We start from the raw sequence: 12933 nt of genomic DNA, 5'->3' as shown, positions 1-12933 counted from the left end.
AGGCATACCGCACTTGCAAATGAAGCCCGGGATTTGAATTTCCCGGGCTTCATTTGCATAAGCGGGGAGCCGCCTCGTGGAATGAGGTGTACCGGTAGTTCGGAATAGGAAGCCTAGTCCGAACTACCTAGTTCGAGCCCCGTGTAGCTGCGCTGCACGGGGTTCGAACCAGCGGGGTTTTAAAAATGGCGGCTCCCCGCTTATGCAAATGAAGCCCGGAAAATTCAAATCCCGGGCTTCATTTGCAAGTGCGGTATGCCTACATTACCCCGCTAGTTCGAACTAGCGGGGTAGTGTAGACATACCCTAAGAGACTTTGGACAAGACACAAGTGGCCTGATTTTCAGAGACTCTGAGCACCCACATCTCCCACTGCAGTCAAAGGGAGATGCAAGTGCTCACCATCTTGGAAAAACCAGACCATTAGCCTCTGTGTGTTTTTGCTTCCCTGTCTATGTAACGGAAGAACAATCCTTCCCTCCCAGAGATTGTAGGAGGGTTCATGAACTAATGTGTCTAATGTGCTTCCTAGATGGGATGTGTATTACTGATTGGAGAAGGGTGAGAGTTTGAATCAACCTAGATGATAAATTCTTTCCTTTTAGCTCTCTTTAGGATTGAGATGTGGGGTATCATCAGGCCTATTCAGAGATATGTTCTGCTTCCTTTTACAAAAGGAGTCTGCACTGCAGTTCCTTGGGACATCTGGGGCTGCTGCCTTGATACTACCAGCAGTCCCACATAGAGGATGAAAATTCAACACTCTTTTCTTGCTGCGTAGCCCCACCAGATCCCAGGGAAGGGCTGTCTGCTCCAATGAAGTATTGGCTTCTGATCATTTCCCTATGGCCAGAACCTGACGGCTTATTAATGGGAATACTAGGGCAGCTTTGAACAACCTCTCCCTTCCTTGGGATTCAGATCTTTCTGCTCAAGATAAGCCTTAGAAGAAACAGTATAAGCATTGCCTCAGCCCAAAGGAAGGGAAGGGAGTGACTCAATGCCGGTAATGAAAATGAACAAAGGGTGCATTTGGCTTAGGAAGGAGGGAGAGGCTGGGGAAATAGGTTCTATGCCCTGACTGAGAAGTTAAGATTCAGGCTCAGATTCAGGGCAGGACCCGAGGAAGCTGGTGGGACGTGCACATCACAGGGCACTTACGTTCAGATCATCAGAAAGTGCACAAGCCTCAAGCACCTCCTGGTAGAGCCTGGCATCATAGTCCCTTCCAAAGAGGATGTTCTCACGGACAGTAGTAAACTGGATCCAGGGCTCCTGGGTGGCCAGGCCGAATCCTTGCTCCAGATCCCAGACATACACTTGTCCGCCAAGTCTGCAAACACACCAAAGCCGGAAAGAATAGGGAGGCAGCAAAGGAAGAGAAAAAACAATACAGGGAGTGCATGCCTGGTATATGGGTCTAGCCCATGGAAAATCCTTTGTAGCAGAGGTGGTAGGAGATGGGGCAGGAGGAGAGTTTGAGATGTCTTATATGGCTATTTACCTGTTGAGTTCTCCAGTAATTGCTGCAAGCAGAGAGCTTTTCCCACAGCCAACCTTCCCAACAACTCCCACCAGCACCCCCTGCAGAGGGAAAGAAGCAGAAGCCAGATGTAATGTATTAACACTTGACCCTTCTAGTGATGGCTCCCTCTTCTATATTCCCTGCACCCCCACTCACCTTTGCCACTGCCAGGTCCTGAATGAAGATCTGTAGAGACCCTCTGGCCAGATGCTGCCTGGTGCTCTCCTCCTTTGCCGATGACCAGGAGAAGGCAGACTGATGCATTTCCAGTGCAGAGGATGGGTCTGTGGGGCCATCTGGCAAAAGAAAAGGGTCAGAAAATGCAACGGAGACACTAGGCTGGCTCCGCCACTCCTGCAGCATGTTTTTGAGGGATAGCAGCCCAGACAACCTTGGATGCTGCTAGCACCATTAGCTCCACTCCTAGAGTACACAAGGACACAGCTCAGACATGCTCCACTCGGCTGTACAATGCCACTGTGTGACACCGAGACACTACCCTGTTGTAACCTCTCTCTTCTACCTGTCTCTGAATCCCTGCAGGAAGCTCATGGAGTCATTCTAAAAACAAACTGGACTTCCTATGTCTGCGGGTGGAAGAAACAGCAGGGAGCTGGCAACAGGGGAAGGGGGCGGAGGGAAGTATCACAGAAGAGAGTGCAGAGGTTCCACCCATTCTGCCAACCAAAGCCAACAGGGCTGATGGCTTCAGTGTTGAGGGAGATTTTGTAGAAATGAGCAAACAGCCTTTGCTTTGGGAATATACAAAGGCAGGAATCAGCAGGCACAGAAATGGTCTGTTTGGTGCTGGTGGAGAGCGATGCTGTTGCCCTGTTCTCTAATGGGGACACTTCCACAGATCCAGAGCGTGTGCTTCCCTCAGATTGACTGAAAGGAGCACAGCGCACTGCTCAGCACCCTATGGAGTTCAGTTACGGAGCAGTTATCTAACGGCACTAGGGTCAGCGAACCCGTTTCCTTTAGACCTATGCCCTCTGGCACAAGCACTTTCAGTATTCAGACTTCTCCATTCTCTTCACACCCCACACATGGAAATTCCACCCCAAGGCCCACAGCACCCACTCCTGCTTGTGTCCCAGCTCCTGTCTTCATACCTATGGTGTAATAAGCCTGCAGGTTCTGGTCAGAGAGTTCAAGGAAACGCTGGATGCGATCCAGAGACACTTTGGCATCCAAGACTCCATTCAACACCCACGGGAAGTTATTGAGGGGAAAAATCAGCATCCCAACAAGCGCCAAGGCTGTAAACACCTGTGGCAGAGAGGGATACAATAAACAACTGAGGGATAGTAAGCCTCTGGCACCCCTCCATACATTTCCCAGATTAGAGATCATGATGGGGAGGAGGAAGACCACGTGGACAGATGTCCTTGCACCTGGGGAAGGGTCACAACATACAGATGGGTACTGAACTTTATTCTACAGCTGCACTCAGCAGTATGGGCTGAGCTCTGTTCCCAGGGGAGATCTCAGAGCAATGGAATCCCATAAGGGAGTGAAGCCCCATGGTTATTCCAATTAGGATGATTCTGAAAACTCTCCTCCCACATCAGTCTGAGGAGAGAAATGAGTTTGCACAAGTGTCCTCTGTCATTCACCTTGGTGGCAGTGAGCTGGTGCCCCAGCAGTACATAGGTGATGAAGATAACAATGGAGACGACTACTGGCAATGCTGCCCACAAGTACACACACACGGCATCCAGATACTTGATGGCTCGCAGCTTCTGTAGCTCCTTGGCTCGGCAGGCATTTATCCGGGCACCAAAGTGCTGCTCCCAGGTGTAAAACTTGATCACTCTTATGCCACAGAGGAACTCTGTCATTAGCTGTGGGCAGAGAGGCAAGCAGAACAGACCCAGATCAGTCTCTTCTGCCCTCCAGAGCCATGTTACACCAGACACTAGCCAAAACAGATTGGACAGAGGGGGATAAAAGGTGGAGAAACAGAGACATGTTCTAGTCTACAACTGGCAGTAGCAACAGTCAAGAACTTTGATCCATCTTCTCTGATGCTGCCCCTGCCTATTTGAGCTCTGTGGTGTTTGAAGTAAAACTAAACATTCAGTATTTAAAATCTAAGCCAGACAACTGAATCCTCACAGAAGATTCATCCGGCAGAGTGGTTCTGACTTATCTAGAGAAGACCATCCTGGGGCGGGAGGGGGAGGGTAGAACTAGAGATAACTTCTTCCAGAAACATACTGCAAATGCTCTTATAGATGTACAATGCATATAGGAATGAGACTTACATTTTTATGTTTCTAAAATATGGGTGGAAAATTGCAAAAAAATTGGTGGGTCTGGAAAAACCTCTGTCACCACTGCAGATGCTAGGTTAAAACATTACCATACAATCTTATAATACTGGAGCCCAGGACACTAAGGGTACGTCTACACAGCAGTCCACGTCTACACTACAAGCAGTTATTTCAACAGAATGTCAAAATAAGGTCAAGCTGGAGGACTTCTTACTCCGACTCCTGTAACCCTCATTATACAAGATGTATGGGAAGAGTGCTCTAATTTGGACTTCCTGCTATATAGACAGCACCAAAATTAACGTAGCTCAAGCTGCATAGCTTATTTCGGCTTTAGCTCTGTTCTGTAGACGTGCCCTTGGATAGTAATCCCAAGGGAGAAGAGTCAGTGGAGAAGCAAGAGACAGAATGATATGGATTCTGAGGGTGCCAAATCAGAGAGACACATAACCACGATAAAAATGTTAAACATAGGCACTTTGAATCAGCAGTGGGCAGGGTTCCCAAGATTAATACGCATCAATGGGAAGAGTGTCTCGAGGGAATGGGACCACGGGTTTCACAGTAACTGCTACACACAGGACAGGCATCTATGGGAGAGACTGGACATGCCTGGGGAGCAATAAACACCATAAAATGACATGACAGAACAGCTTCCTTCTAGGTGGAATCATAATGACAATGCTTTGTGCTGTACCCCTCAGGTATCTGACCTTTCTGCACTCCCATTAGGGTTTTCCTCATTGACTGGGTTCCAAAGTACATAGCCACAGTTCTAAGAATGATCAGGAAGAAAATGCAGCAATAAACCCAAAGGCGGTCTCACCTTAACTCGTGTGTCTTTGTACTTCAGCATCTCCTTGTTGTTCTCCATGATACGGTTTGCTATGACCTTGTTCACTGGCACAAGCAGCAGGGCCAGGGCCAGGCCTCCCAGGAAGGCCACCCCCACCTGCTGGTAGAGCAGGAAGAGGGTGATGGCAAACTGCACAGGGAGACTCCATACCTCATGGAAACTGACACAGAAGTTGACCAGCCGATCAGTGTCTGTGCTCATAAAATTGACAATCTCACCCATCGTGAAGTCAGCCAGACTGCTGCCACTAACCCGCAGGGCCTTGCGATAAATGGCAGAGATGACTGCTGCACGTACTGTCAGCATCACCTTGTTCACCTCATAGTTGAATTGGTTCCGCAAGAGAGCACCCAGAAAGGAACCAGCAAAGAGGCCGAGGGCGTACAGCACCCCATGGCTCAGAGGCTCCTGGTGTGACTCCATGAAGCCAACAAGTAGGTTCAGGAGCAGGGGACCTGAGAAGCCCAACAGGCTACCAGCCAGTTTGAGGAGCCCTAGGGAGTAGTAGCGGAGCCCAAAGGCTGCATGAAGTACTGAGAGGAGTTGCACAGCCTGCTGGGTGTCACAAGGGCTCTTTGAAGAGGGGAAGGCATACCCAGTCCCATCACTTCTGGTGATAATTGGGCTAGTGGAAGACATTGCATCTTCCTCCTTTCGGCTGAGAGCTGCTTTTTCCTGCCAACACGAATAGAAGTGGTCACGGACCCTGGCAGCCTGGAGACGTCGAGGTAGCAGATAGATATCCTGTGGCCGATTCAGCATACACTGGTAACCACGTTTCATAAGAGGGTTCATCCAAGTATAAGAGAAGCGTGAGAGCCAGCTTTCACCATCTTCTGCCACTCCCTGCCAGGTAGACACTGGGATCCCTGATTCTGTGATGAGAGGTTCATGCTGCCCCAAGTCATTGATGGAGCAAAAATCTTGCCTGCTGGCAACAGGAGTAATATAGCCAATCACATAGATAAGTAGAGTGGCCAACTGCAGGCAGAGGATGGAGAGTCTGAAGATATGAGCAGCATGGAGGTAGGGCCCGGCCAACCCATTCTTGCAGCACCATACTAGTGTGATGATAAGGGCAGGGATAGGGAAGAGGGCTAGCAGCACCATGGCTGCAGGGCCACGGGAAGAGCCATATGTGGACCTATAAAGCATGAGGAGTGCCAGGCTATGAGTGAGCCATGCCAGCATGGCAATGCCATTTGTCATCACTGTCAGGTACAGGGTGCCCAACTCCTGTTGAGAGATGGCTGCTGAGATTATACCAAGGATGGGCAGGACGGTGAGCATGAAGGAGGCAGTGATTCTGCATTTCCAGCCAGGTCTGTGGGAAGCCCCTGGGACAGATCTAGTGGAGAGAAAGATGGTGAAAGCTTCACAGTGAGCCAGCTACTGTTCCATCAGCTGTGATCACTTCTCTCCTTCCTCCCTCTGCTCTTCCCACCATTACCCAGTCATTCCTATTTCTCGCCCATACAGATAACAACAGGCTCTTTGTCCTATCCAGAGCTTTTTAGGATGACAAAAATTGCCACTGCTTTTCAGATCATGTTAATATACTCTGGTATCTTGTTTCTCACAGTGGCCAATAGAGCATACCTTAGAAAAAGATGCAAGAAACCCCACAGTTAACAACTATGGAAGAACCTTCCCATGAGGAAACTTCTTCCTAACCTGTGGTACTTGACGGTTGAATTAAGTCCTGACCCATAATAGTTTAAATCCCTGATAAACATATATTTTTATCCTAATATAATTCTGGATGTTCACATTCTTCATACAAATATCAATTTTTTCTTAATCCCTCCTAAACGTTTTACCTCAGCAATGTCTTGCGACAAAGAATTTCACTGGCTAATTATCCACTGCATAACAATTTCCTTATCAGTAATATATTTATGGCCTTTCAATTTCATTGAACATTGTAATTTGTTAATTATGAGAGTAAATAGGAGAAACTAATGTAATAAATGATGTAGAGAAATTATTTTATATAATGTCTCAATGTCACCTTGTATTTATATCCTCTATAACCTAAATATTTTCAATCTTTTAAATCTCTCTTCAGAAGTTTTTTTTTTCCAGGCCTCTAATCATTCTTATTACTGTATTAGCCTCTGAACTCCCTCTATTTCTACTAAATCTTTTTTGAGATATTGTGATCCAGCTATATACACTATTTCCAGGTGAGGAAATTGCTCTGTGTAATGGCATTATAGTATTTTTCTCTATTTTGTCCCTTACGCAGAATTATGAATGTGTTTAACTACCTGTTACTGCAAACTGAGCAGATGTTTTCAGTGAGCTGTCTACAGTGATAAACAAGTATTTCTCTTGAGAGGTTACAGTAAATTTAGAACCAAGTGACATTTAGGACTACTCTTGTTTTAAAAAATAATAATACAACTTAAGGGGCTAAAGGGAATGAGATACAGAGAATATATGTGCTTGGTTAAGAAATGACTCAGGAGGGACATGATAACCACCTATAATTATGAAAGGTAGATGAGGAATTGTTTAGGGTGGCACCTAATATATAAGTAGGAGGAAGGAGAAAATAGTACAACTGGCTTAGCTATTTTGTATAATGTAACAAAATACCAATCCAGGATAAATAAAACTTTTTTCAAAAGAGAATGTGTCAGCTGACTATCAGGAAATATTAGGGACAATTTTAAGCTTTGGAATCATTTCCTAAATGGAAACAGTAGAGTCTTCACACGCTAGAGTATCTGAAACTGGACCCTGGGGAATAAACTGTAGGGCCAGATTCTGCACTGGCCCTGAGGCAGAGATAGGGATGGATTAAATAGAGCCTAATAGTGCTTTTCACTCTGCATGTGCTCAAGCACTCTGCCCAAAAGGAAGTAAACTCAAGACTGTGAATGTTACCTGCAGGTAGCTGCCACATGGCACAAAGAGAAATTATTTCCATCATTCAGGAGACTTTTCCCACATTCTTCATTACAAAGAAGAAGAGACACAGATGGCTATCATACCTTGGAGTGCCGAGGTAGCAGGCACTTACTAATGCAAGGATCACATGAGGGACAACATTCAAAATCAGCTGGTTAAAGCAGTGACCAACACTACCATGGATCCACACAGGAAGTGGGTCTTCCGGACTGGTACCACACAGATCAGCCAGGATCTCTTCCATCTTCTTTTAGGAGCCAACTGCAACAGTGATGAGCTCCTAGAGAAAAAAAAGGAAAGAGAATGAGTTAGGCACATAACTAAATCAAACACAATTTAAGATAGTAAAAGAAGGTTCCTCCGTTATTAATAAAACTCCTGGCCATGCTGCAGGTCCCTTTTTATAAGGATCTCAAACAATTTTATTAACATTTACACTTTAGACATCCCCTCATCCCCGTGAAGTAGATAAGTCATGCACAGGGTTAATTTCAACCATGACTAGAGCCACGTAAAATCTTTCACATTAAACTTTTTTCCTGAAAGGTGTACATTCAGGTTGATGGAAACAGTTAATGAATTTGTGTCAAGTAAAATTGTTTTGATTGAAATTCCCCCTTCTCTCTCCCTTAAATCCTCAAAAGATCAAAACATTCTATTTTGATATTTTTAAATGAAACATTTTGTTGAATGTTTCAATTCACAACAATGTTTTTCTAGATTTACTTCAATTTTATAGTAAATTTCTTACCATCTTTGTGTAGCTATACATTAGCTATAATTGTATTGTTGCAGACAAACATTCTTTTTATGTGCACATCCACCACCTACCACCTTGGAACCCTCTTCTTAGTTGGGGTCTCTAGGCACTAAACACCTAGGCTGCGTCTAGACTGGCATGATTTCGCGCAATACTTTTAACGGAAAAGTTTTTCCGTTAAAAGTATTTGCGCAAGAGAGCATCTACACTGGCACAGATGCTTTTGCGCAAAAGACATCTTTTGAGCAAAAGCATCCATGCCAGTGTAGGCGCTCTCTTGTGCAAGAAAGCTCCGATGGCCATTTTAGCCATTGGGCTTTCTTGCGCAAAAAATTAACCTCCCTGTCTACACTGGCCCTCTTGTGCAAGAATACTTGCGCAAGAGGGTTTATCCTTGAGCGGGAGCATCAAAGTATATGCACAAGAACCACTGATTTTGTACAGTACAAAGTCAGTGTTCTTGTGCAAATACTCACGGCCAGTGTAGACAGGCGGCAAGATTTTGCACAAAAGTGCCTGCTTTTGCGCAAAATCTTGCCAGTCTAGACGCACCCTTCTTGTAATAATAATGTGGAACTATATGTGCTAGTGCATGCTAGATGTGTGCATATGAATACTCATGTGTATCTGCATGGAGATGTGGGAGTCAGTTTCTACAGATTTTAGATATATAGGTATTTAGACAGGTGCATTTCTCTGTGATTGTGCTATATAGATTTGTAGCTGGGCTTCAGAAACGGATCTTTAATGGATCCACTGCAGCTAGTCCTAATTCCACACATAAAATGACAATAACTTTAGCCAACAAAATACAAGGAGGTGGTTGCAAAAAACAGGGAGAGGAAGCAAAAGAAACAGGAAAACCTTGGTGAAATTTCATTTTTTTAAAGTTACCCCTTTGACTATTTTGCTGCAAGCTGTAGCATCCTGTAACAAATAAAACCTAAAGCTAATATATAAAGGAGAATGTTTGTGCGCTAATAACTTGGACAAGATAAGAGCTACCGCAACCAAACTTTGCATGGGATAACCTTTCATCTAGAAGAAGGTTTTAAGGTACTTTTGGACCCGATATGGCCTGAGCTCAAACTGTAAAAATAAAAAAGTAACCCTCCGCGCTGCACTGCAGGGGCCGCTCCGCCCACCCTAGGTCCCATGCCCGATGCCTGCAGCCCCCAGTGCTGTCCGGGACTCGCCCCCTCCCGCCTGCGAGGTTACATAAGCAACCCTCTTTTCTCCCCGTCTCCCTCCCCCCCCCCGTGCCAGCACGCAGTGCCCTGACCCCCACGCGCACAATCAGAGCCGGCCCAAGCTACCGGCTGACCAGGCTACTGCCCAGGGTGGCCCATTGTAGGGGACGCTGTGCAGGACTGCCGTGCAGGGCTGCCGGGCCAGGCAGCACCGTGCATGCTCCACACGCCCAGGGCGGCGCCGTGCTTTGTCGGGTGCCTGGCGGCACTGCGCACCTGGGGGCACTGCGCACCTGGGGGCAGGGCTACACATGCACTATGTGCCTGGAGCAGGGCCAGGCATGCACTAAGCACCGCCATGCATGCTCCGAGCGCCCGGGGGCGGGACTGCGCACGTGCTGGGTACCCGGGAGCGGGGCCATGCTCTCGGGGCCCTGAGCGCACGAATGGCTTGGGCCGGCCCTGCGCACAATGGCTTGGGCACCCGCCCTGCCCCCTGCGGAACCTGCAGCCCCAGGCGCAAGCTGGGGTACCCCTCCCACGTGTAACTTCCTCTCCACCCGGGGTCGCACCCCCCCCCCCCCTGCCAGGGATGACGTGGACCTATATTTGAATCCCTATAGAAATCAGTGCAACTTTTCTACCATTCAGAAAAAGATAATGGACTATTGCTTTTCTACATTTGGTTCCTCCGGTTTCCCGAGCAATGCCGGGGAACTCCAGCTAGTTTAGCATAAAACACTCGTCCAGGCGATAACGATGCCTGTGAGCAAGTAAGCCAGGGCGTGGGAGAGGAAGAGGGAGAACACGGGGCCGGAGGAGCCGGGTGGGGCCTCAGAGGGGCGAGGCAAAGGCGGGGCTCCGGGCAGGGGAGGGGCGGCAGGAGGGCCTCGGGGCAGAGGAAAGCCCTGTCACTAGCCGGGTCTAAGCACCCACCAATAAATGGGGGCGGGCGGGCAGCAGGGCGGCCCTTGCTGGCCGGGTGAGACGGGCTAATCTGGCAGCGACAGGCCCCTTCCCACCACACACCGGCCCGCTCCCTGCCTCGCACCTTCCGCCCTTCTCGGGCGCTTTCCCGCTCCCCCGAGGGGCGGCCGGGCTCCACCGGCCCCACAGGCTGTTGAGGGAGGGGCGCCCAAAAGGACACGTGACCCAGGGGTCCCCTGCGGAGCCTCACACGCTCGCGGGGGGGGGGGGGCGGACGCGCTTTCGTCACCCGGTTGTGGCACGCCAGTCCCACGAGCCAGGGGCTCGGATGACGTCATTGATTGCGGTTTCCCCTCTCCTCCCGCCGGCGGACTTTGAGGCTTGGCCCCGCGATACCTGAGCGCGTCCCCGCCTCTGTTGGGTTGGCGAGGACGAGCCCGCTCCCATTTGCACCCGGCCGCGTCCCATGCTATGAGGCCTCGCGACGGCGAGCCAAGAGGCACAAACCCGGCTCTTTGGCGCTGCTGCGTTCTGAGCCGCTCCGGTATCAGTCCCAGCACGGAGCCTGATGGGTCCCCAGTGAGGAGGTGTGATGGGGCAGGAGGGGAAGCACCTATGCGCCATGCACAGCTTCCCACGCTGGGGTCTTTCCCCGGCTCCCAGCGTGGGTAGGTGCTGATCGCTTGTCGCTGCGGCTGACCTCTTGCAGACCGGGTCTCTGTGAGCTCCGGCAAGTTGTTATGGGTTAATGGTGGTTCCAAAAAGTTATTCCTTGTGCAGACCACGAGAAACCCCGGCCCTGCAGCAGACCCCTGTGCTGGTGCAGAGATCTCCTGAGTTCAGCTGGGCTTTGTGGGGATGGATGGGCCCACCCACAGGGATCTGGTCTCCCCATAGCCCGGGAGGCATTCAGAAGATAAACATCCAGCAATGCAAAGTAATCGCATACATTAATAATCAGTTAAGGAAATCTGTGCCTGCTAGGATATACCATCAAGTTAATAGACACAGAGACATCAAATTAACAAGGCAGATAATAAACAATAAAAATCAGAGAGCTTTGGCATTTAGGACTCTGAGAACACAAAACAACAATCCCAAAGAATATACAATTTTCAGATGCTTCATTGGAAGGTGTTGCAACTGGCTAGTCAGGTTAGAGAAATATAATACAAAGGAGGAAACATAAAAAGAGGTAGAAACGAAACTGAGTTTTTAAAATGCAATTAGTATATCTGGAGAAGAGCAACAGATTCTTAATTGGAAGGAGAAACCTGGAATTCCTGGAAAGTGGAAATGTTTGAAAGGGATGTATGGCTGATTGAACAGTCAATTAGACATAGTGTGGCAAAATGACAGCAACTAAGTAGGTCAATGCAATGTTGGGGTGCACACAAAATGTTATATCCTGGAGTAGAGAATTGATAATCTCACTCCAAACAGCTCCATTGCAACTGCTTCTGAAATACTTTGTGGCATTTTGGGTACCTCCTTACCAGAATTCATATAAGTCCAACAAAACACATTGGGTGCATCTAGACTGGCAAAAACGTGCCAGCTGTCTACACTGGCCACTTGAATTTGCGCAAGAGCACTGACTTTGTAATGTACAAAATCAGTGCTTCTTGTGCAAATACTTTCATGCTCTCGCTCGGGAAAAAGCCCTCTTGCGCAAGAATACTTGCACAAGAGGGCTAGTGTAGACAGGGAAGAACTGTTTTGCGCAAAAAAGCCCCGCTCGCCATTTTAGCTATCGGGGCTTTCTTGTGCAAAATCGCGTCTAGACTGGCCATGGATGCTTTTGTGCAAAAGCACTTTTTGCACAAAAGCATCCATGCCAATCTAGATGCACTTTTGCGGAAATACTTTTAACGAAAAAACTTTTCTGTTAAAAGTATTTCTGCAAAATCATGCCAGTCTAGACGCAGCCATTAAGAGGCTGAATTATGAGGAAAGGGTTTAATGTATGCATCTTAATGAATCTGAATTCTTTAAATATGTGCCTAATTAGCACACTGGATGCATATACAAAAATACAGGCTTCCTTCCCCTCCCACCCTCAGAAAAAACACCTAGAAATCAGACAATTTTTCCCCAAATCCCATTAGTTTCCTCACAGATTTCCCAGATATTGCTCCTGCTCCCCTCATCTTAATTGTTTCTCAACATCTGTCTCTACAGTGTCATGTTCATACACAATTACCTGTTGTCAGATTCATAGATTTTAAGACCAGAAAAGACCATGAGGATAATCAAGTATAAGTAGGCCAGAGAATTTATTCCAGTTACCACTGTAATGAGCCTAGAGATTAAATTCCCAGAGATTATTTCCTCGAGCCTCCCTTGTCTCTCTCTCTTGCTCCCTTCCCCCCTTTGAGGATCCAGGCATTAGCTGTGGGACAGACATCTTGGCACTTCAGCTCTGTGAAGGGGGGCACCGGGCCTTTTTGCCTCTCAGGGAAAGCATGAGATTCGGGACA

At 47.9% G+C, this 12933-nt stretch overlaps 1 protein-coding gene across 2 annotated transcripts in view; it reads right to left on the bottom strand.

Moving 5' to 3' along the window:
- Positions 1-10991, bottom strand: part of ABCC10 (ATP binding cassette subfamily C member 10) — a 28395-nt gene extending 17404 nt beyond the window's left edge. The window contains exons 1-8 of one of the 2 annotated variants that reach the window (XM_075924996.2): positions 10850-10991; positions 7660-7856; positions 4631-6008; positions 3145-3372; positions 2641-2797; positions 1682-1821; positions 1505-1584; positions 1162-1333 (exon numbers count right to left, since the gene is read on the bottom strand). In XM_075924996.2, the coding sequence (XP_075781111.2) occupies positions 1162-1333; positions 1505-1584; positions 1682-1821; positions 2641-2797; positions 3145-3372; positions 4631-6008; positions 7660-7820 (2316 nt within the window). In that variant the 5' untranslated portion in view covers positions 7821-7856; positions 10850-10991. The remainder of the gene's footprint in view (positions 1-1161; positions 1334-1504; positions 1585-1681; positions 1822-2640; positions 2798-3144; positions 3373-4630; positions 6009-7659; positions 7857-10849) is intronic. The other variant, XM_075924988.2, reaches the window with a different exon arrangement.
- Positions 10992-12933: the final 1942 nt, after the last annotated feature.

The sequence above is a fragment of the Pelodiscus sinensis genome, chromosome 3, assembly GCF_052426305.1.
Source record: "Pelodiscus sinensis isolate ZL-2025 chromosome 3, ASM5242630v1, whole genome shotgun sequence".
NCBI lineage: Eukaryota > Metazoa > Chordata > Testudines > Trionychidae > Pelodiscus > Pelodiscus sinensis.
Note: the sequence above shows the minus strand (reverse complement) of the source record. Positions and strands in the feature narration are given on the sequence as shown.